This window comes from Salmo trutta, chromosome 22 (genome assembly GCF_901001165.1).
Source record: "Salmo trutta chromosome 22, fSalTru1.1, whole genome shotgun sequence".
NCBI lineage: Eukaryota > Metazoa > Chordata > Actinopteri > Salmoniformes > Salmonidae > Salmo > Salmo trutta.
In genome coordinates, this window is record NC_042978.1 from 5,220,447 (window position 1) to 5,246,041 (window position 25,595).

The 25,595-nt window shown below is 42.6% G+C and overlaps 1 protein-coding gene across 8 annotated transcripts in view; it reads left to right on the plus strand.

Annotated features, from left to right (window-relative positions):
* Positions 1-3,732: 3,732 nt before the first annotated feature.
* Positions 3,733-25,595, plus strand: part of camsap2a (calmodulin regulated spectrin-associated protein family, member 2a) — a 90,367-nt gene continuing 68,504 nt past the window's right edge. For 4 of the 8 annotated variants that reach the window (XM_029706313.1, XM_029706314.1, XM_029706318.1 and 1 more), the window contains exons 1-2: positions 3,735-4,476; positions 18,069-18,328. In XM_029706313.1, the coding sequence (XP_029562173.1) occupies positions 4,335-4,476; positions 18,069-18,328 (402 nt within the window). In that variant the 5' untranslated portion in view covers positions 3,735-4,334. Of the gene's footprint in view, positions 4,477-18,068; positions 18,329-25,595 lie in introns of those variants that run through there. The other 4 variants (XM_029706311.1, XM_029706312.1, XM_029706310.1 and 1 more) reach the window with 3 other exon arrangements.

Sequence of the window (25,595 nt, forward strand, 5' to 3'; positions counted from 1 at the left end):
GTTACATGGTCTCTGCCCATAGCATTGCATAGTGCAGAGAATACACAAGACTTCAGGGGCCTTGCTTTAACAAAGGGGCCTTGCTTTAACAATTTTCACATCAGAGCCAGCACATTAAATAGTGTCCAAAACATCTTTCAAGCTGTCAGACATTCCCTTGGCAGCAAGAGCCTCTCGGTGGATGCTGCAGTGTACCCAAGTGGTGTTGGGAGCAACTGCTTGCACGCGCGTTACCACTCCACTATGTCTCCCTGTCATGGCTTTTGCGCCATCAGTACAGATACAAACACATGTTGACCACCAAAGTCCATTTGATGTCACCAAGCTGTCCAGTACTCTAAAAATATCCTCTCCTGTTGTCCTGGTTTCCAGTGGTTTGCAGAAGAGGATGTCTTCCTCAATTGACCCCCCATAAACGTAACGGACATACAGTTGAAGTCGGAAGTTCACATACACTTAGGTTGGAGTCATTAAAACTTGTTTTTCAACCACTCCACAAATTTCCTGTTAACAAACTATAGTTTTGGCAAGTTGGTTAGGACATCTAGTTTGTACATGACAAAAGTAATTATTCCAATAATGGTTTACAGACAGATTATTTCACTTATAATTCACTGTATCATAATTCCAGTGGGTGAGAAGTTTACATACACTAAGTTGACTGTGCCTTTAAACAGCTTGGAAAATTCCAGAAAATTCCGTCATGGCTTTAGAAGCTTTTGATAGGCTTAATTGACATCATTTGAGTCAATTGGAGGTGTACCTGTGAATGTATTTCAAGGCCTACCTTCAAACTGCCTCTTTGCTTGATATCATGGGAAAATCAAAAGAAATCAGCCAAGACCTCAGAATTGTTTTTTGTAGACCTCCACATGTCTGGCTCATCCTTGGGAGCAATTTCCAAACACCTGAAAGTACTACGTTCATCTGTACAAACAATAGTACGCAAGTATAAACACCATGGGACCACGCAGCCATCATACCGCTCAGGAAGGAGATGCGTTCTGTCTCCTAGAGATGAACGTACTTTGGTGCAAAAAGTGCAAATCAATCACAAAACAACAGCAAAGGACCTTGTGAAGATGCTGGAGGAAACAGGTACAAATGTATCTATATCCACAGTCAAACGAGTCCTATATTGACATAAGCTAAAAGGCCGCTCAGCAAGGAAGAAGCCACTGCTCCAAAACCACCATAAAAAAGCCAGACTACAGTTTGCAACTGCACATGGGGACAAAGATCGTACTTTTTAGAGAAATGTCCTCTGGTCATATGAAACAAAATCAGAACTGTTTGGCCATAATGACCATCGTTATGTTTGGAGGAAAAAAGGGGAGGCTTGCAAGCCGAAGAACACCATCCCAACCGTGAAGCACAGGGGGAGGCAACATCATGTTGTGGGGGTGCTTTCCTGGTGCACTTCACAAAATAGATGGCATCATGAAAATTATGTGGATATACTGAAGCAACATCTCAAGACATCAGTCAGGAAGTTAAAGCTTGGTCGCAAATGGGTCTGCCAAATGGACAATGACGCAAGCATACTTCCAAAGTTGTGGAAAATGGCTTAACGACAACAAAGTCAAGGTATTGGAGTGGCCATCACAAAGCCCTGACCTCATCCTATAGAAAATTTGTGGGCAGAACTGAAAAAGCATTTGTGAGCGAGGCCAACAAACCTGACTCAGTTACACCAGTTCTGTCAGGAGGAATGGGCCAAAATTCACCCAACTTATTGTGGGAAGCTTGTGGAAGGCTACCCAAAATGTTTGACCCAAGTTAACAATGTAAAGGCTATGCTACCAAATTCTAATTGAGTGTATGCAAACTTCTGACCCACTGGGAATGTGATGAAAGAAATAACCCCCCTTGGGTTGTGTCGTGGCGGAGATCTTTGTGGACTATACTCGGCCTTGTCTTAGGACGGTAAGTGGGTGGTTGGAGACATCCCTCTAGTGGTGTGGGGGCTGTGCTTTGGCAAAGTGGGTGGGGTTATATCCTGCCTGTTTGGCCCTGTCCGGGGGTATCATCGGATGGGGCCACAGTGTCTTCTGATCCCTCCTGTCTCAGCCTCCAGTATTTATGCTGCAGTAGTTTATGTGTCGGGGGGCTAGGGTCAGTCTGTTACATCTGGAGTATTTCTCGTCTTATCCGGTGTCCTGTGTGAATTTAAATATGCTCTCTCTAATTCTCTTTCTTTCTTTCTCTCGGAGGACCTGAGCCCTAGGACCATGCCTCAGGGCTACCTGGCATGATGACTCCTTGCTGTTCCCAGTCCACCTGGCCGTGCTGCTGCTCCAGTTTCAACTGTTCTGCCTGCGGCTATGGAACCCTGACCTGTTCACCGGATGTGCTTGTTGCACCCTCGATAACTACTATGATTATTATTATTTGACCATGCTGGTCATTTATGAACATTTTAACATCTTGACCATGTTCTGTTATAATATCCACCCGGCACAGCCAGAAGAGGACTGGCCACCCCTCATAGCCTGGTTCCTCTCTAGGTTTCTTCCTAGGTTTTTGGCATTTCTAGGGAGTTTTTCCTAGGGAGTTTTTCCTAGCCACCGTGCTTCTTTCACATGCATTGCTTGCTGTTTGGGGTTTTAGGCTGGGTTTCTGTACAGCACTTTGAGATATCAGCTGATGTACGAAGGGCTATATAAATAAATTTGATTTGATCATATTCCCAACTGTCAAGTGTCTATGCTAGCTGGGCTAACAACAAATGCAGAATGACTGATTCTAGCATTGGACGTGCTCGTGGAAGCAGAACAAGTTGTGTTGTCAACAGGTGCAGGTGTAGTACTGCTAGTAGTAGCAGTATTACCAGTAGAGCTGGCATGTGTCTCTATGGGCCCTACCTTTTTTTTAACCATTTATCAATTTTCGAGCAAACAGAATGAGCAGCAGCTACGTTTGGCTACATTCGGACCGTTAGTGGAATTCCCGCGAGAGAGTAACGGTTAATGCGATTGGTTGTTAATTATTTGACTAGGTTACCTGTATTTGACATTGTGTTGTTATTTCGCTGAACACGAGATGGTTTCATTTTGGCATTGAAACGAGGCAACTCAGGCGACAAAAAAAACCCTCACCCACATGTATAGCCCCGTTGGAAAATATAAATGGACTGTTTGAAAATGTGAACAAATAAAAATAAATTAACCCTATAATTTCCTGGTCCTTTTAAAAATTTGGCGTACCCCCGACGGCATTTCGGTAACCCAGTCTGGGAATACCTGATGTAGTGTATCTTGTCCACCAACTCAGAACTCAGACTGATATTGATGACGTCTCCAGTTAAGTGCATGCTGGGTAATGTTGTTCAGGCCAAATATTCTCACGACAGGAAACAAGTAGGCTAATTTACAAATATGTCCGAAGCAAATTGACATGTTGACATAAAACTGCACAACATGATTTCAGTTAATCAATGTCGAATTCAACAAGCCTCTTATCGATTGTGAATATTAGGACTACAAATCCCTATAATAAAGGACGGATGCATTAATCATACTGTGTATACTTGCAACTGACAATACATAGCCAATCTACCACAAAATGTTAGGCAAATTCATCTATTTATGAGAACCATCTATTTATGAGAATAACTCCTGACTAAGACACACTTAAATAATCCATCTCATTGCTTTAAGTTAAAATTGTTATATTCCAGGGGTGCATTCTACATATACGCAGACACAGCATTTTATCCAAACAATTCAAACTATGCATGCGTACATTCTGTTTTATTTACACTCTGTAGTAAAGGCATGCTTTCCTCTTTTGCATGTGGTGCAGAAGTGGCTGGGTGGTATGCGCACGCGCACTAGTGCAGCTCTTTTATAGCCACAGTGCGGCAGGAAAACCGTAACAAGCGAAGAAAAGCAGAGATTGAATAGTGGAGAAAAAAGCTATCCAAAGGGGAACATGTAAAGGAAGATGAAAGAACAAAGACTGAATAATGGGAATGTTTTTTCCTCTCTATCTGAAGAAAATATGCGTATTTCTCTTTGAGATTCAGAAATAGGTTGACAGCTATTCAGCGAGCTCCATTTCAAATGGTAGCAGCAGAATGGATGGAAAATACAAGGAGAGGCACTGCTTCTACGATTCATATTGACTCAAATGAGTTAGACGATACCTTACCGATGGCTTGCAGTCAATTCTCCTTGTCTCCTCCAACGATTTGTAAATTGACGTAGGCATTGAAGGCTGCAAATCAAGTCAAGTTTGGTGCATTAAATTCCTTTGGTGGGATGTCATCGACTTCTATTACTACATAGTAACCTTTGGGTTTCCGACGGCTGGTATTGGCACTTCAGGGTGTTATGATGGGTGAAGTGACGGACGCAAAGGAATTAAAAAATACCTTTATTGTTCCCGCAATAAAGTCTTTTGACCGTTATGATTTTTCACGAGCAAAAATCTGCTGTAGCCTCACATGGCTAGTGGCCAAAGCATTTGTGACAGGTAGGTGGTTTGAACATGTATTTTGTCAATAATTACATTTTAATTGTTTTTCAAACACATTGGTCAACAATTTGGCTATTCTTCCCTGCAATATTGTCGCTCAGCTATACAAATAACATCACACACACACCATTCAAGCTTGCAATATATTACTGTACAGTTATTGTATGTATATTACAATATGTGTATGTACATTGTTGTACAATGGATTTGTATGTAGTATTTATATAAATAAATGTTGAATCACTTTATTTAGATTCCCCAAGAGGAGAATATCTTTCCATAACAAACACACATACATAATTCCCAAAGAGACCTATGCTAAGAAAAATAACTGTTGCATGATCATTTCCTATCTAGTTCAGTTGCAGTGGACTGTAAACATGAAGTTGTGAAGGGATGCCACAAATGATCTCATCAATCTCAACAGATTGTGGATGTCTCCTGCTTGAGAGCTGTGACCCTGAGTATAACAGGCCCACTCCATAAAATCAAATCGAGATGGGCATAATGGAGTTACATTCATTATCACATGGTTATTGTTGTACCATGGTTATCAGTAAGCTTTCAGTTGGCAAATGTGGCTCATATTACATAATACTAATGAAATAGTACCTAATCGGGTTCATATTTGGGGTTAGGCCTATATATACAGTAGCCCCAAATGTTACGTTTGTGACTGTTTCACATAGTTCAAAGTATTAGAAGAGTAATAGGAGTCACGTTTGGATGACCAATAGGTTCTTCAATAAAGACAACAGTTTTATTAATGTGGTGGTATGCCCAAATAAGTTATTTGTTATATAAACTCCAACCAGAACCCAAACCTCTGTCAATCTTTAGGGGGGCAGACAGACTGATGTGAATCATCGCAGCCCAAATGTTTTCCACCTCAGTCCGTTGCTCTAAACTGCATTGAGTCTCAATGGTCACTGAAGAAAAGAATAGAGAGCTTCTGACTCATCTGCCCGGCAAGGCCCAGCTCAATAATGCGGAATGTAGCTTTGAATGTAGCCTGCTTAGGGGCTGGTATCCCGAACACAAATTGAGAGTAGCCCTGGACTAGAATGCATGTTCAGTAGTAGGAGATTCTGCACTGAAAGTGCATTTTAGGCAAGGCTTAATCTGTGTCTGGGAAAGTGGCCCTAGGGGTCTTTGCGATGTATTTTAGTTGCTGCACCTTGAGTTTCATTCCAAGGCATGTGGTATTGCTATAAGCCTGGTAGTCTAGGGGACAATACCTGACTTTTGAAAACAGTTATAACAGTAAATGTTCTGATATAAAAGTAATTCCTATCTTATACTTATTTGAGCTGTTTTGATCCTTGGTTTGGTTTTGCTTTGTTTTTGGTAATAGCCAGCAGTTTGCCAGAGGCTCAGGATTGTGCTGTACTCAATGTACTCAAGCCGACTGTTTACTAAATTGAAGGGCATATAGCGGATGCAGAGATTACTTCGCTAGAGGTAACAAAGTAGTACAGTACACATCAGCTCACTGATGCTAGACAATTATATAATTGTGTTTTAAAGACATCTTCTGGTACGTTGGCGACAATACATTTTATGTAAACTTCCTGCTTTAGGCTGGATGATTCAATGTGTAGTTCATACATGCATAATCTATGACCAGAATTACTGTCTTACCTCAATTAGCTGTGCATAGCACAAACAATGTTATAATGAGAGAAAGAAAATCTATGGAATCCAGACATTTTGGTGGTTATTCAATTGAATGTCAAATATACACTACCGTTCAAAAGTTTGGCGCCACCTACAAATGTCCTTGTTTTTTGAAAGAAAATCAATTTTTTTGTGCATTAAAATAACATCAAATTGATCAGAAATACAGTGTAGACGTTGTTAATGTTGTAAATGACTATTGTAGCTGGAAACTGCAGATTTTTTATGGAATATCTACATAAGCGTACAGAGGCCCTTTATCAGCAACCATCACTCCTGTGTTCCAATGGCACGTTGTGTTAGCTAATCCAAGTTTATCATTTTAAAAAGGCTAATTGATCATTAGAAAACCCTTTTGCAATTATGTTAGCGCAGCTGAAAACTGTTGTCCTGATTAAAGAAGCAATAAAACTGGCCTTCTTTAGACTAGTTGAGTATCTGGAGCATCAGCATTTGTGGGTTCGATTACATGCTCAAAATGGCCAGAAACAAAGAACTGTCTTCTGCAACTCGTCAGTCTATTCTTGTTCTGAGAAATGAAAGCTATTCCATGCGAGAAATTGCCAAGAAACTGAAGTTCTCATACAATGCTGTGTACTACTTCCTTCACAGAACAGTGTAAACTGGCTCTAACCAGAATAGAAAGAGGAGTGGGAGGCCCCGGTGCACAACTGAGCAAGAGGACAAGTACATTAGAGTGTCCTCAACTGGCAGCTTCATTAAATAGTACCCGCAAAACACCAGTCTCAACGTCAACAGTTAAGAGGCGACTCCGGGTGCTGGGCAGAGATCCTTTGTCCAGTGTCTGTGTTCTTTTGCCCATCATACTATTTTCTTTTATTGGCCAGTCTGAGATATGGCTTTTTCTTTGCAACTCTGCTTAGAAGGCCAGCATCCCGGAGTCGCTTCGTCACTGTTGACATTGAGACTGGTTGAAAATAACAACTAATTGGTAACACACTGTCATAACCATGTCATAATGTCATAACAGCTGATATAACCTGGTCATAACACTGTCATGACACATATTTAGACCTGTTGTGAGATTTATTATGGTATTTTATGTCCGATTTTGTCAAAACCCACAAAACCTTCTTATATAACATTTATGTAAAACATTTTCTGAAATGTACATCTACATTTTTTTTTGAACGTAACCTTTATTTAGGCAAGTCAGTTAAGAACAAATTCTTATTTACAATTAACTGCCTTGTTCAGGGGCAGAACAACAGATTTTTACCTTGTCAGCTCGGGGAGTCGATCCAGCAACCTTTCGGTTACTGGCCCAATTCTCTAACCGCTAAGCTACCTGCCGCCCCAGATACATTAGAGTGTCAAAACCCACAAAACCTACCACACAAGGCAAAACATTCCATTACACCATAGCCTACTTCTCAACTGGTATGTTTATGTTATATAACATTTTCTGAAATGTACCATATTCAATTATCATTCTAATTGCTTACACATTGATGTCAAACATGCACCTACCCCAATGCTCTTTTGACTGATAACTGACTTAAGGGCATGTACGTGATAGGCCTATCTGGCTTATATGATTGTCATAATGCTTCTTCGTGGTGTCAGAAAGTGCATTTTCTACAAGTTATAAAATATGATGGGAAAAAAGCATGACTGTAGAGAATGAATTACAACAACAACAAAGGATTTAAGAAAAACAAACTTTCAAATGAAAGGAAACTTCTTGGCAGGGAAAAAACACATTTAAATAAATGTGGGTTTTGATAGTATCATGTAGGTGTCATAACCAGCCATAAAATAACACAATATATGTCACAACAGGTGTAAATATATGGGTCATGACAGTGTTATGACCATATTATGTCAGGTTATGACCGTGTCATAGTGTGTTATGACGCTGGGTGTCAAGTAAAGTCGCATATATAGCCAGAATTAATTCATTTGCATTAAATTACTCTCTATCCAATCAGCTCTTTCTAAGGTACCAAACCCAATAGAATTTGTAACCGCCCCCTCCCAATCTCCCATCAACTTTTTGGCTTTCTCCCAAAGACATGCACATTTACTTATGATTGATGTCATCTAAAATATTAAACAAGGCGAAAAATGTTTTGTACCAAAATAGTACCCACCTGTTGTGAACTTAAACATATATCACTTTAGAATTAACCAATGCATATTTATTTGAGAATAGGAGAAAGATAAAAAAGTGTTCAATTGATTTAGATATGTGGATTTTTTGTGTTGGCTTTCTTTTCTGAGTGGTGACTGTTTACATTGTAATCTAATCAAACAACAAAATGTTCTATCCAACGAAGGGGAACACTTACTAGACCGTTTTCTCTTCTCTCTTTTCACGTAGTTGCCATGTCAGTGCATTTAATCCCCATCGTTAAATCAACTTTGATAAACACGTGGGTCAAAACCTTTTAGTCCCATGCCTACGATTTACAATTATATCCCCATCCTTTTGAGACATCCTGTCACACTTTTCCCCGATAGTAAAGTCCAAGGGAAAAGGTGGTTTGCACAATTAATTGTATGAATATTGTCTGTTTCTATTTGAAAGCAATCAGAGAAGTGACAAGTAGTTGACACATGGATTATCCACTTCTAGGCCAAATGAAAGCTGAACTGAGCTGTATTCTCAGGTGGGCGTGGCTTGAGCATTGCTAGGTTGCATGTAAAGCTTTAAGGTTTAGTTTTTTAGGATCCCCATTAGCTACTGCACATGCAGCAGCTACTCTTCCTGGGGTCCACATAAAACATACAAATACATGAAAAAGTACAGACATTAAGATATTACATTACACTCAAAAGCAAAAATAAAATAATAGCTATGAATAGGAAAGATATCAAGCGACAACAAAAATACTATTTACACACTATATACATATTCATTTTCTTATATATTGTACAGTTAAATTAGATCTTTAGAATAGTCATGAAATCTGGAACAAATACATCCAGATGTCTGCTTTTGGGAGACTTGCATGGAGTATAAGCCCTTCTAAAACCAATGTGCTTTGAAACTAGCACTGAACCTCAACAAGACATCTGTTTTGTATTCCTTTAAAGGTCCAATGCAGACAATTTTCTTTTTTTTTATCTCAATAGCAAATCATTTCTGGGTAACAATTAAGTACCTTACTGTGATTGTTTTCAATTAAAATGATGAAAAATAGACTAAAATAGCTTCTTAGCAAAGAGTAATTTCTATAGCAAGAATTTTGCTACGACTGTCTGGGAGTGGTCTGAGTGGGGAAAGGAAAACTGAAAACCAGCTCTTATTGGCAGAGAGGTTTGGAACTCTCTTTCTTATTGATCTATTAACTAATTTAATGCCTGGTGACATCCACTCCCTCCCACCAAAACAGGTGGATTTCAAACAGCTCTAACACTAAAAGGGCATTATCATAATTTTCACAATTTCACAGTATGATTCCAACCACAGTGTGGAAATATACACTATATATACAAAAGTATGTGGGACCCCTTCAAATTAGTGGATTCAGCAATTTCAGCCACACCTGTTGCTGATAGGTACAGTTAAAGTCGGAAGTTTACATACACTTAGGTTGGAGTCATTAAAACTCGTTTTTCAACCACTCCACAAATGTTTTGTTAACAAACTATAGTTTTGGCAAGTCGGTTAGGACATCTACTTTGTGCATGACACAGGTAATTTTTCCAACAATTGTTTACAGAAGATTATTTCACTTATAATTCACTGTATCACAATTCCAGTGGGTCAGAAGTTTACATACACTAAGTTGACTGTGCCTTTAAACAGCTTGGAAAATTCCAGAAAATGATGTCATGGCTTTAGAAGCTTCTGATAGGCTAATTGACATCATTTGAGTCAATTGAAGGTGTACCTGTGGATGTATTTCAAGGCCTACCTTCAAACTCAGTGCCTCTTTGCTTGACATCATGGGAAAATCAAAAGAAATCAGCCAAGACCTCAGAAGAAAAATTATAGACCTCCACAAGTCTGGTTCATCCTTGGGAGCAATTTCCAAATGCCTAAAGGTACCATATTCATCTGTACAAACAATAGAATGCAAGTATAAACACCATGGGAACACGCATCCGTCATAACGCTCAGGAAGGAGACGCATTCTGTCTCCTAGAGATGAACGTACTTCGGTGCGAAAAGTGCAAATCAATCCCAGAACAACAGCAAAGGACCTTGTGAAGATGCTGGAGGAAACAGGTACAAAAGTATCAATATCCACAGTCCAACGAGTCCTATATCGACATAAGCTGAAAGGCCGCTCAGCAAGGAAGAAGCCACTGCTCCAAAACCGCCATAAAAAAGCCAGACTATGGTTTGCGACTGCATATGGGGAGAAAGATCGTATTTTTTGGAGAAATGTCCTCTGGTCTGATGAAACAAAAATAGAACTGTTTGGCCATAATGACCATTATTATGTTTGAAGGAAAAAGGGGGAGGCTTGCAAGCCGAAGAACAACATCCCAACCGTGAAGCACGGGGGTGGCAGCATCATGTTGTGGGGGTACTTTGCTGCAGGAAGGACGGGTGCACTAAACAAAATAGATGGCATCATGAGGGAGGAAAATTATGTGGATATATTGAAGCAACATCTCAAGACATCAGTCAGGAAGTTAAAGCTTGGTCGCAAATGTGAATTCCAAATGGACAATGTCCCCAAGCATACTTCCAAAGTTGTGGCAAAATGGCTTAAGGACAACAAAGTTAAGGTATTGGAGTGGCCATAACAAAGCCCTGACCTCAAACCTATACACAATTTGTGGGCAGAACTGAAAAGGCGTGTGCGAGCAAGGAGGCCTACAAACCTGACTCAGTTACACCAGCTCTGTCAGGAGGAATGGGCAAAAATTCACCCAACTTATTGTGGAAAGCTTGTGGAAGGCTACCCGAAACGTTTGAACCAAGTTAAACAATTTAAAGGCAATGCTACCAAATACTAATTGAGTGTATGTAAACTTCTAACCCACAGGGAATGTGATGAAAGAAATAAAATCTGAAATAAATAATTCTCTCTACTATTATTCTGACATTTCACATTCTTAAAATAAAGTGGTGATCCTAATTGACCTAAAACAGGGAATTTTTAATAGGATTAAATGTCAGGAATTATAAATAAAAAATGTAATCGAGCACACAGCCATGCAATCTCCATATCCAAACATTGGCAGTGGAAGAGCTTACTGAAGAGCTCAGTGACTTTCAATGTGGCACTGTCATAGGATGCCACCTTTCCAACAAGTCAGTTCGTCAAATTTCTGCCCTGAAGAGCTGCCCCGATCATCTGTAAGTGCTGTTATTGTGAAGTGGAAACGTCTAGGAGCAACAACGGCTCAGCCATGAAGTGGTAAACCACACAAGCTCACAGAATGGGACTGCCGAGTGCTGAAGCATGTAGCGCGTAAAAATCCTCTTTCCTCAGTTGCAACACTCACTACCGAGTTACAAACTGCCTCTGGAAGCAAAATCAGCACAATAAAGCAAAATCAGCACAATCATTTTTCGTCGGGAGCTTCATGAAATGACTTTCCATGGCGAAGCAGCCACACACAAGCCTAAGATTCCCATGCGCAATGCCAAGCGTTGGCTGGAGTGGTGTAAAACTCACCACCATTGGACTCTTGAGCAGTGGAAACGGGTTCTCTGGAGTGATGAATCACGCTTCACAATCTGGCAATCCGACAGATGAATCTAGGTTTGGCGTATGCTAGGAGAACGCTACCTGCCCTAATGCATAGTGCCAACAGTAAAGTTTGGTGGAGGAGGAATAATGGTCTGGGGCTGTTTTTCATGGTTTGGGCTAGTCCCCTTAGTTCCAGTGAAGGTAAATCTTAACACGACAGCATACAATGACATTCTAGACGATTCTGTGCTTTCAACTTTGTGGCAACAGTTTGGGGAAAGCCTTTTCCTGTTTCAGCATGACAATGCCCCCGTGCACAAGGCGAGGTCTTTAAGAAATGGTTTGTCGTGATCGGTGTGGAGGTACTTGACTGGCCTGCACAGAGCCCTTACCTCAACCTCATCAAACACCTTTGGGGTGAATTGGAACGCCGACTGCGAGCTGGGCCTAATCACCCAACATCAGTGCCCGACCTCACTAATCCTCTTGTGGATGAAAGGAAGCAAGTCACCGCGGCAATGTTCCAACATATAGTGGAATGCCTTTCCAGAAGAGTGGAGGGTGTTATCACAGCAAAGGGGGACCAACTCCATATTAATCCCCATGATTTTGGAATGAGATGTTCGACGAGCAGGTGTCCACATACTTAAATGTCATGTAGTGTGTGTATGTGTATATATATACTGCTCAAAAAAATAAAGGGAACACTTAAACAACACATCCTAGATCTGAATGAAGGAAATAATCTTATTAAATACTTTTTTCTTTACATAGTTGAATGTGCTGACAACAAAATCACACAAAAATAATCAATGGAAATCCAATTTATCAACCCATGGAGATCTGGATTTGGAGTCACACTCAAAATTAAAGTGGAAAACCACACTACAGGCTGATCCAACTTTGATGTAATGTCCTTAAAACAAGTCAAAATGAGGCTCAGTAGTGTGTGTGGCCTCCATGTGCCTGTATGACCTCCCTACAATGCCTGGGCATGCTCCTGATGAGGTGGCGGATGGTCTCCTGAGGGATCTCCTCCCAGACCTGGACTAAAGCATCCGCCAACTCCTGGACAGTCTGTGGTGCAACGTGGCGTTGGTGGATGGAGCGAGACATGATGTCCCAGATGTGCTCAATTGGATTTAGGTCTGGGGAACGGGCGGGCCAGTCCATAGCATCAATGCCTTCCTCTTGCAGGAACTGCTGACACACTCCAGCCACATGAGGTCTAGCATTGTCTTGCATTAGGAGGAACCCAGGGCCAACCGCACCAGCATATGGTCTCACAAGGGGTCTGAGGATCTCATCTCGGTACCTAATGGCAGTCAGGCTACCTCTGGCGAGCACATGGAGGGCTGTGCGGCCCCCCAAAGAAATGCCACCCCACACCATGACTGACCCACCGCCAAACCGGTCATGCTGGAGGATGTTGCAGGCAGCAGAACATTCTCCACGGCGTCTCCAGACTCTGTCACGTCTGTCACATGTGCTCAGTGTGAACCTGCTTTCATCTGTGAAGAGCACAGGGTGCCAGTGGCGAATTTGCCAATCTTGGTGTTCTCTGGCAAATGCCAAACGTCCTGCACGGTGTTGGGCTGTAAGCACAACCCCCACCTGTGGACGTCGGGCCCTCATACCACCCTCATGGAGTCTGTTTCTGACCGTTTGAGCAGACACATGCACATTTGTGGCCTGCTGGAGGTCATTTTGCAGGGCTCTGGCAGTGCTCCTCCTGCTCCTCCTTGCACAAAGGCGGAGGTAGCGGTCCTGCTGCTGGGTTGTTGCCCTCCTATGGCCTCCTCCACGTCTCCTGATGTACTGGCCTGTCTCCTGGTAGCGCCTCCATGCTCTGGACATTACGCTGACAGACACAGTAAACCTTCTTGCCACAGCTCGCATTGATGTGCCATCCTGGATGAGCTGCACTACCTGAGCCACTTGTGTGGGTTGTAGACTCCGTCTCATGCTACCACTAGAGTGAAAGCACCGCCAGCATTCAAAAGTGACCAAAACATCAGCCAGGAAGCATAGGAACTGAGAAGTGGTCTGTGGTCCCCACCTGCAGAACCACTCCTTTATTCGGGGTGTCTTGCTAATTGCCTATAATTTCCACCTGTTGTCTATTCCATTTGCACAACAGCATGTGAAATTTATTGTCAATCAGTGTTGCTTCCTAAGTGGACAGTTTGATTTCACAGAAGTGTGATTGACTATGAGTTACATTGTGTTGTTTAAGTGTTGCCTTTATTTTTTGAGCAGTGTGTATATATATATATATATAATTAGTTTTGTACTGCACTGGGCCTTTAAACCTGTTGAGGCCACGGGTTAGCAATGAACCCTGAGACGGGATTGCTAGCAAGGCTGGAAATTCAAAACATCAAAAATCTAATAATTTCAATTTCTCAAACAATCAACTATTTTACACCATTTAAAAGATAAACATCTCCTTAATCTAACCACATTGTTCAATTTTCAAAGAGGCTTTACGGCAAAAGCATAAAGTTAGATTATGTTAGGACAGTACATAGCCACAAAAGTACAAACATCCATTTTCAATTCAAGGTCAGGCGTCACCAAAAGCAGAAACCAGCTAAAATTATGCACCAACCTTTGACAATCTCCATCAGATGACACTCCTAGGACATTATGTTATACAATACATGCATTTTTTGTTCCATCAAGTTCATATTTATATCCAAAAACCGCATTTTACAGTAGCGGTGAAATTCTGATTTTTTTCTTCTCTGAAATGCTTCCGGTGAACAACGTTACAATTTTCAAAATTACTATTCGAAAACATTGGTAAATTATAATATTGTCATTCAAATAATTATAGTTTAACATTTCGTAAATGATACTGTCTTGCCAGATTTCAAAATAACTTTACTGGGAAATCACAAGTTGCAATAAACCGGGTGCTGTGCTAAGAACAATAAGCTAGCCTAATTAGCTTAGCATCATCTTGTAACCATGTAATATCAATAATACTATTGTCAATAATCCATTACCTTTGATTATCTTCATCCATTGGCAGTTCCAGGAATTCCAGGTCCACAACAAATGTGGTTTCTTTTGACAAAGTTCATAATTGATGTCCAAATAACTCCAAGTTGTTCCATGTTGTTAGCGCTTCGGTGGCTACTAAAAAGTAGCGCGGGGGGGTGTGTGAAGTCACGGCAAAAAGTTAAAAAAGTTACAAAAATAATCTATTTATGTTTGTTCAAACATGTCAAACGTTGTTTAGCATCAATCTTTAGAGCCATTTTTAACGTGAAACATCAGTAATGTTTCAACCCGACTTCACCTGTGTCTAGAAAAACGTTTTTTTAAAATGTCTCGTGTCTCATGATTGCGCAGGTGCAAGCCATAATGGAAGTGACGACATCCCACGGACGTCAACTTCAATGCATTCTAATTTGCTCCCTGTTAAAAGCTTCAAACAACTTTATAAAGATCGCTGACATCTAGTGGAAGCCGTAGGAGTTGCGAACTGAATCCTTTCTCACTATGGTATCTAATAAACAATGACACTAAATAGTACAGCCACAAAATTCTCATTTTTTTTAAATCTATTTTTCTCAGGTTTTTGCCTGCAATATGAGTTTTGTTATACTTACAGACACCATTCAAACTGTTTTAGAAAATTCAGAGTGTTTTCTATCCGAATGTGTTAATAATATGCATATCCTAGCTTCTGAGTTGGTGTAGGAGGCAGTTAAAAATGGGCACATATTTTTTTCAAAATTCTCAATACTGCCACCGTGGCCCGTAGAGGTTACTAACCAAACTGAAAATATTGTCTAGCTGGTATTCATATAGATCAACATCTAAAGATCTACATCTAGCATAAAAGAACAGTCAACCATATCCTCATAAAGGGATGTGCCACTCAATATACAACCTTATTATGTATTTTTAGTGGCACATCCTTTTAACCATTTTCCCCAAATGTTTTTTTTTTTTTTTTTTTTTGTCATTTAGCAGACGCTCTTATCCAGAGCGACTTACTGTAGTGAATGCATACATTTCATACAATTTCATACATATCATACATTTTTTTTCTGTGCTGGCCCCCCGTGGGAATCAAACCCACAACCCTGGTGTTGCAAACACCATGCTCTACCAACTGAGCTACAGGGAAGGCTGTTCTGACCAAGAGTGATGCAATTTGATTCAAGCTGCAGACAGAATATTCTACTGCAGTTGCCAGTGAGCAGATTATGTTTTGCTGCTCTAATATTAGAAAATACAGTACATGAGCTTCTAACCAGATCCTCCATGTATTTTTAATTAGGTCTGAATGAAATGGGATGATTCCATAAATACTGTCTCTTTCGTTCCCAGAGGTAGAGAGGCAGAGCTGGTCTTCAGATCCCAGGGAACACTGCTCAAGGCTCAGAATACTTTCAGGCACATAAGCAATTAAACACATTAACACACACACACACACACACACACACACACACCGACACACAGAAATTAATCTGGAGTTTGGAATATGATTTTTTCTCTCTCAGATTTTGGTGTTGATTGCAATGGTAACCTGTGTGGAGCATAATAATGCAGTTCTCCTCACTAATTGCATTGTACCAACCGAGGTAAGAGAGGAGAGAGACCTGAGGACTTGACTCAGACTTAACCTGTTAGATTTGGGACTCAGTGACTTGATACTTGATTCAGACTTGCTTAAATTGACCTATTGACAGGTATGGATTTCCTTTTGGTGTTTTTCTTTGCCTCTTTGTGAATGCTGCTGTTTACTATCTTATCTGGGTCTTCTTTGAAGGGCAGGCCCAGTGAGAGAGGAGTAGGCTATCCCTTGTCAATGTAGAGTCTTTGATCAAGGTGGGCATTATGGTGTAATCCTCTCGAAGGGCTCTAGCCCCGTCCCCAAACCTAACCTGGGGTGTGCTCAGCTGGACGCAATGTTTTGTGTTCAGATATATATATGCTATCTAGAACAACCAAAATGCCTCTGACATCTAGAATAAGGAATTACGTTGGCTCTATTCATAGCATTTCTATCTGCAACGTTCCAAAAAAAATGTTGAACTGAACATGGCCCTGTCCTCACCTCTGTGGGAGCCACGCCCACCACCCCTCCAATTGGTCCTTTGTTCAGTTGCGTTCTCCTCAAGGCGTAGGTCAAAGTTGCCCCAAATGTAACCACTGATACCAGTTCAGATGTATTCTTCATCCACATAATGGTTTAGGTTGAGGATTATTGATAGGGTAATCTGATCCTAGATCTGCGGTTAATAGAAACTTCTACCTCTAGGACCCTTTGGTGACCTTGTCTTTGATCAGATAGCGTGTTTCTGTTATGAGCTGCTGACTTGGCCTGTCTGAAATGATTCGCTGAGTGGTGTGAGGGTGGGATAAAGGAGTGTGAAGCTGCGAAAGCCTCTGCCACCGTGCCTTTACACACCCTCATCATAACGAACACCCATCTGCTCCTTCTGATATGGGTGTGTTGCATATCCGGAGATCGGTTTGTGTGTGTGTGCATGTGTCTGTGTGTGTAGGAGTTATCAATCTCCTTTTAACCACACTTTGTTCTAATGTGCAGCCACTTGAGCGGTGTGAAAATCTGGTTAATTTCGTAGCTGTTTGAGCAATCTCAGTCTCTCTGGTTTTTATACCTTCCCCATTTTCTCAACACCCTGTAAGAGTCTGACAATAAGGAGCTGAATTATTGAAATCAGGCCCACTCGTATCTGTCAGCTCGTGTGCGCCCACCCCCACAAACGCGCACACACTCTCATATGTTATCCGTCTCTCTCTCTTTGATAAAGCAGACTGAGGGAAGCTCCCTGGGAGCTAGAGAGATATAGAGTGCACATGAATCGATCAGGTTCCTCTCCTACTGTAGTTTCCATGGTAACGCACCGTGCACTCCATCCTATGGAGATCACGCCCATGTCTTTGGATGAGGAAAGAATGAAGTAGACTTGCCACAGTTAAGCACTGAGTTACCATCAGTCATGTCTGAAATATCAAACCTTCAAATAACTCTTTCAAATGTACTGATCTTCTAGACTCACTAATTGATTGATTCTCATCATTTCAGAAATGTGACAAAAATATAGTATGAGGTAATATGAGGTGGTGTAGGCTGACCTTCCACTGTGTTTAGGCCTGCATGCTTTTAAACTGAAGCTCCTCCCCTCTATCGTTCCTTACTTTCTCTCTCACATACTGTTAAGTGTTAATGAATTAAAATTGACTTTGGTACAAACTGCGTATTCATATTCATCGTTTTGAACCTTTCTCCCTCTCTCTCCTATGTAGACAGTGTGCCGGCCGACCTGAAGGAGCCCTTCTACACAGACCAGTATGATCAGGAGCACCTGAAGCCTCCAGTGGCCAACCTGCTGCTGTCTGCTGATCTCTACTGTAGAGCCGGGAGCCTCATCCTGAAGAATGACGCCGCCAAGCCCCTGGTTGGCCACGATGATGTCATCCAGGCCCTGGCTCAGAAGGGCCTCTACATCACAGACCAGGAGAGGCTGGTCACAGAGCGTGACCTCCGCAAGAGGCCCATACAGATGGTAAGAAAGAGGGGTTCGATTGAGGGTTTGGGGGTGGGGGATAGTGGGGGCTAGGTGGCCATCTTTGTTTTGGTTGTGGGTTCAGCTACTGTGGATTTCTTTCACATCAGATCAAATCAAATCAAGCTTTATTTATACAGCACATGGAATGCAACACAATGTGATTTTATAGGAAAAAATATATATATATTTACAACACAACAAACATAAGAGGAACTGAATGACTAAAAAGCACCCTAACATGCTGACCACACCGCCCGCGTTCTGCCCACACTGCTCACTCGTGTCATCAACTGTCTGCAAGTCACGCCTCTCCCATCTCCTCATTGAATTTTAGGAGCATGTACCCATGTGGGTGATTGAAAGAGGAACTGATGTCCACAGTCCAGTCGGTGGTGGTAAAATAACAACCCAATGTTTATATCCCAGGACAAATTAGCTAGCAACAGCAAGCTAGCTAGCTAGCTAAATTGCCATAAATGTTTAATGCTTTTTGACCTGTCTCCAAATTAATATATTTGGTTCAGAGTTCATTTTAATATTTCAACCTGCGTGTCCTGATCGTGTGGTGCGGGTGGACAAAAATCAACATGCGCGATGGCGCACGCACGCGGTGGGGTCAGCATGTAAGGAAAAGAAAAGTGTGTGTGTGTGCACGCGTGCGTGCGTGTCTTTTTCAATCTTCCATTCTCCCTTTTGTCTCTTTGTACATCTCTATAGCCTCTGTTTTCTCAGTGTGTTGTCTCAATCTACAGGGTTTAATTGACAGAGGTTCCCTTCCACAACGAATCAGTACACCATCATAAGCATTAGAATGGGAATGTGGGCATCCCCCTAATCATTTCTAATCCAGACCCACTATTTTTACGGTCCTCCCCAGAGTCTATATGGAATTCTAACTGTCTGACTGTCAGTGTTTTTCTCCCTGTCCAGTGTCTTTTTGTCCATCTACACATATTCTCTCTACTGCTCTTTCTCTCTATTCCCCTGTTTTATCGTTTGTTATCTTTCTCCCACTTTCTGCCTCAGTTCTCTCTCTAAGGTTCAGGTCAAAAGTAGTGTACCTTTGGAAAGTATTCAGAGCCCTTGACTTTTTCCACATTTTGTTAGGTTACAGGCTTATTCTAAAATTGATTAAAATATATTTTCCCCCTCATCAATCTACGCACAACACCCCATACTGACAAAGCAAAAACAGGTTTTTAGGAATGCTTGCAAATAAAATATCACATTTACATAAGTATTCAGACCCTTTACTCAGTACTTTGTTGAAGCACCTTTGGCAGCGATTACAGCCTTGAGTCTTCTTGGGTATGACTTTACAAGCTTGGCACACTTGTATTTGGGGAGTTTGTCCCATGTTTCTCTGCAGATCCTCTCAAGCTCTGTCAGGTTGGATGAGTAGTGTCGCTGCACAGCTATTTTCAGGTCTCTCCAGAGATGTTCAATCGGGTTCAAGTCCGGGCTTTGGCTGGGTCACTCAAAAGAGACTTGTCCTGAAGCCACTCCTGCGTTGTCTTGGCTGTGTGCTTAGGATCGTGGTCCTGTTGGAAGGTGAACCTTCGCCCCAGTCTGAGGTCCTGGGTGCTCTGTTGCAGGTTTACATCATGGTTCTCTGTACTTTGCTTTGTTCATCTTTGCCTCGATCCTGACTAGTCTCCCACTCCCTGCCACTGAAAACATCCCCACAGCATGATGCTGCCACCACCATGCTTCACTGTAGGGATGGTGCTAGGTTTCCTCCAGACGTGACGCTTTGTTCCAGGCGAAATAGATCAATCTGGTTTCATCAGACTAGAGAAAGTTGTTTGTCATGGTCTGAGAGTCTTTAGGTACATTTTGGCAAACTTCAAGTGGGCTGTTATGTGCCTTTTACTGAGGAGTGGCTTCCGTCTGGCCACTCTATCATAAAGGCCTGATTGGTGGAGTGCTGCAGAGATGGTTGTGCTTCTGAAAGGTTCTCTCATCTTCACAGAGAAACGCTAGAGCTCTGTCAGAGTGACCATCGGGTTCTTGGTCACCTCCCTGATCAAGGTCTTTCTCCCCCGATTGCTCAGTTCTAGGAAGAGTCTTGGTGGTTCCAAACTTCTTCCATTTAAGAATGATGGAGGCCACTGTGTTCTTTAGGACCTTCAATAGTGCAGACATTTTTTGGTACCCTTCCCCAGGTCTGTGCCTTGACACAGTCCTGTCTTGGAGCTCTACGGACAATACCTTCGACCTCATGGCTTGGTTTTTGCTCAAACATGCACTGTCAACTGTGGGACCTAATATAGACAGATGTGTGCCTTTTCCAAATCATGTCCAACCAATTGATTTTACCACAGGTGGACTCCAATCAAGTTGTAGAAAAATCTCAAGGATGATCAATTGTGACAGGGTGCACCTGAGCTCAATTTCGAGTCTCATAGCAAAGGGTATAAATACTTATGTAAATAAGGTATTTCTGTGCCAAATCAAAAAAAACTGTTTCGGCAACATTTGAAAAGTCAGGCACAAACCTGTGGTACCATCCAGCCATACCCAGGAAGCGCTGAACAGCCTTGAGGGATGTGGGAATTGGGAATGCCTGCACTGCTGCAACTTTGGCTGGATCTGCATGGATACCTTCAGCATTAATCACATGACCAAGGAACTTGAGTTCTGGCAAACAGAAATTACACTTCTTCAAGTTCAGGGTCATACCTGCAGCCTTTAGTCTGTTGAAGACGGACTGTATGTCTTGCAAATGATCCACAACAGAGGAGTAGATTATGATGTCATCCAGATACACAAGACAATTTCTTCCCCTCAGATCTCCCAGGACAGTCTCCATCAACCTTGGGAAGATTGCTGGAGCATTCTTCAAACCAAAAGGCATGACTTTGAAGGAGTACAAACCAGCAGAGGTAACAAAGGCAGTCTTGTCCTGACTGGCGGGAACCATTGCCACCTGCCAATATCCGCTGTTCAGATCCAAATTACTGAAGATGGATGCCCCTGCCAGAGATTCCAGTATGTCATTGATGTTCGGTAGAGGGTAGGCATCGCTTTCTGTTAATGCATTCGGCTTCCTGTAGTCTACACAGAATCGATATCCACCATCTTTCTTTGGAATCAGGACAACCAGAGAAGCCCATCTGAATAAAAGAAGGTTCCATAACTCTATTCTCCAACATGCTTTTGAGCTGTTCATTGAGATTTGCCAGTTTGGTGGGGGACAGCCTGTAGGGATGCTGTTTAATGGGGACTTCATGGTATAGATTTTGTGTTTGAAGACAGTTGTACGGCCGGGTGTAAGAGTACAGACCTCACTGTTCATCTCCAACATCTGGGAGAGCTGCCACCTCTTGTCCTCCGACAGACATGCCTGTTCCACTGCTTGTTTGATGTAGAAATCAGCATCAGGTTTGCTTTTGCTCTCGAATAGAAGGGGTGGGGTACGGCTGTAATCAGGGTGATAGCGGGGTTCTCTGGCTTCACTGGTGGAACTTGTTTTTGTCTTTTCTTTGTATTTTCTTTGTCATTGTCTTTGTCTTGACCTAGCCAGGATTCTGAATAAGGTAGCAGGCTCCACCCTGAAATCAGTGCATTTCCAGATTGAAATGGATGATTCCGGGAATAGTCAGAACTCAGCCGATAGGATGGTTCGGACATCGAGATGGTCAGTCCACTGAAGAACATGAAGTCCAAGGACTACAGCAAATGCAAGGCTCGGATCTGCAAGTATAGCCACAGGAAGGTTAATAATCTCATCGTGCAGCTTTATTGTCATATCAATCCAGCCCAAGGGAGTGGTAGGTTCTCCATTGGCCAAGTACAATGGTCCTTCCTCCCAGGTTCTAAGCTCCTCGTGAGGTAATGTCATGTTTTGCCACAGGGGCTCTTGCATCAGGGTGTAAGTTGCTCCTGTGTTGATTATGGCCTTCCCTCTCCAGTTCCTAACAGTCAGAGGAACCAATAGTTGTTGCGGAATAGGAATATGACAGCTAGTTGTGCTGTCTGAAGGCTTCATGGTGGGTATTAAGGCCAACCCAATTGTATGCAAGCCACCACGCCTTTCTAGACTGTCAGTCTTCTGACCTTTTCCTGAATCCTGACGCTGGCCATAGAGGGGGCAAGAACCTGGAGGATGTTGGACTTTACACCTCCAGCACATCACTGGACTTTTGTCTTGGATCTTGGGCACAAACGGCTGAGACCTTTTAGCCCCAGGAGAGTTATTGGGATACCGGGATGAGAGAACAAGGTTTTGAGTTTGGAGGTGGTGCTTCCAGTCCTTCTCAAACTGAGTCCCAAGATGCACCAGATCATCCACATTCTGCACACGTTCCCGAAGTTGACTGGCAAGGCGGGGAACCATGTTCTTAAGAATAAGTTTGACCATCTCCTGCTCAGTAATGTCAGTCTTCCATTTCCTACATAGAACTCGATAGGAGAAGGCAAAGTCCCGTATCGGCTCTGCTTCACCCTCTTACAAACCCGTTCCGCCAGTTCATCCTCATAGTCCTCTGAGAGGAAGGCTGAGAGTAATATTTTTTTTAACTCCTCCCAGGTTGACACATGTTCACGGGCTATCTCCCACCAGTCTCTTGCTGTACCACGGAGAACACTGCGGAGGGTGTCAATAATCTCCAAGTCAGTAAGGGGCCGGATAGAAAGGAAATCATTACATTTAGATTGGAAAAACAGTGGATCAACATCCTCTTCTGGGCTGCCAAAAGTGGGTAAAAGTAGTTTGATAGAGAGAGAGAGCTCTCCAGAGGAGGCATGACAGTGGAAAGGGGTCTTGGGGAAATGGGAGTTCTGTTTAATAGTATCTTCAAAGGGGGGTTTGTAGTGCTACCTGTTCCTATTCCGTTAATGGCAGAGCCAGTGGCAGAGGTAAACCCAGAGGGAGGTGCAGATGATTTGTCCACAAGGGAAAAGCACTGCATTACCTCCTGGTGCAGCTCCTCCTGTTGAAGATCTGTGGCCTGTGCATTTTCCATCTAATTATAAGGTCTCCTTTTGAGTCTGTTCAATCAAAAATCGTAGTTCCCCTGTGAGAGAGTTCTTCATGTCCTACATAACTTCTTTCAGATAAGAACACACTCCCTTCACAACAGAGGCTGACACCTCTGCTCTCTTTTCTTGTTCCTCCTCAAGGTAAGTTATGACTAGATGATGGTTAGTTTCTATGAGTGTTTTGAAACTTTGCATTTTCCCTTGAACATCCTGCTTCAGAGAATCTTGTAAATATTTCTGTCTCTGAACAGTTTGTTGTTGGTTTTCCACCATTTGACGGGGGAGGTGAGCCAACCTGAGCTGCACATCTTTCTGATGAGCCTCCACACTTTCACTGCGAATGGCATTCTCCTGCATTGTCAAACTATGGTTGGTGTGTGTCCATTGTTTTTCCATTTGTCCAGTTAGCACAGAGACACCTCTCCCAGTCTGTCTGGGTAACAGGGTAACAGGAAGAGGTTGAAGGGAGGGTAATGGTGGAGATGTTATAGGTGAGCCGGAAGCCTGGGGATAAGGGCCAGTGCTATCCAATTCCATTACACCATCGAGTCCTTCCACAATGAAAGAATCCCGGTCATGATTACCATTAGGTGTGTCCACATTGACACAGTATGGGGTTCCAACAAAAGACATTATTCAATCCGGCACAACAAGATGGCGCCGGAGGCGATGGCCGCCGTTTTATGGTCTCCTAACCAATTGTGCTATTATGTGTTTTTTTGTTGTTGCGATATTTGTAAATTATTTTGTACATAATGTTTCTGCAGCGGTATCTTACGGCAAAAAAGAGCTTCTGAATATCAGGAAAGCGATCACTCACCTCGGATTAGACAAAGGTTTTTTCAACAACAACAACAACAACAAGCAGGACTCACACAATATTCTCTAAACACCCCACAGGGCAGACATCCCAATTATTCGCAAAAAGAAGCAACGCAGAGGACGAAGAACCGGATGCCTCGTCCAGACCCGCAGAAGGCGAGTGGGAAAGCTGCCATTACCGTCAATACTACTCGCCAACGTGCAATCATTGGACAATAAACTAGACAAGGTACGATCACGAATATCCTACCAAAGAGACATCAAAAACTGTAATATCCAATGTTTCACTGAATCTTGGCTGAATGACGACATGGATATTCAGCTAGCGGGATATACGCTGCACCGGCAGGATAGAACAGCACACTCCGGTAAGACGGGGGGGGTCTGTGCATATTTGTAAACAACAGCTGGTGCACGAAATCTAAGGAAGTCTCTAGATTTTGCTCGCCTGAAGTAGACTATATTGTGATAAATTGCAGGCCACACTACTTGCCTAGAGAGTTCTCAGCTATACTTTTCGTGGCTGTTTATTTACCACCACAAACAGATGCTGGCACTAAGACCGCACTCAGTCAGCTGTATAAGGAAATAAGCAAACAGGAAACCACTCACCCAGATGCAGCGCTCCTAGTGGCCGGAGACTTTAAACTACAGGACTGTTTTGCTATCACAGACTGGAACATGTTCCGGGATTCTTCCGATGACATTGAGGAATACACAACATCAGTCACTGGCTTTATCAATAAGTGCATTGAGGACGTTGTCCCCACAGTGACTGTACGTACATAACCCAACCAGAAGCCATGGATTACAGGAAACATTCGCACTGAGCTAAAGGGTAGAGCTGCCGCTTTCAAGGTGCGGGACTCTAACCCGGAAGCTTACAAGAAATCCTGCTATGCCCTGCGACGAACCATCAAACAGGCAAAGCGTCAATACAGGGCCAAGATTGAATCATACTACACCGGCTCCGACGCTCGTCGGATGTGGCAGGGCTTGCAAACTATTACAGACTACAAAGGAAAGCACAGCCGCGAGCTGCCCAGTGACACGAGCCTACCAGATGAGCTAAACCACTTCTATGCTCGCTTCGAGGCAAGCAACACTGAGGCATGTATGAGAGCATCAGCTGTTCCGGACGACTGTGTGATCACGCTCTCCGTAGCCAACGTGAGTAAGACCTTTAAACAGGTCAACATACACAAGGCTGCGGGGCCAGACGGATTACCAGGACGTGTGCTCCGGGCATGGGCTGACCAACGGGCAGGTGTCTTCACTGACATTTTCAACATGTCCCTGATTGAGTCTGTAATACCAACATGCTTCAAGCAGACCACCATAGTCCCTGTGCCCAAGAACACAAAGGCAACCTGCCTAAATGACTACAGACCCGTAGCACTCACGTCAGTAGCCATGAAGTGCTTTGAAAGGCTGGTCATGTCTCACATCAACACCATTT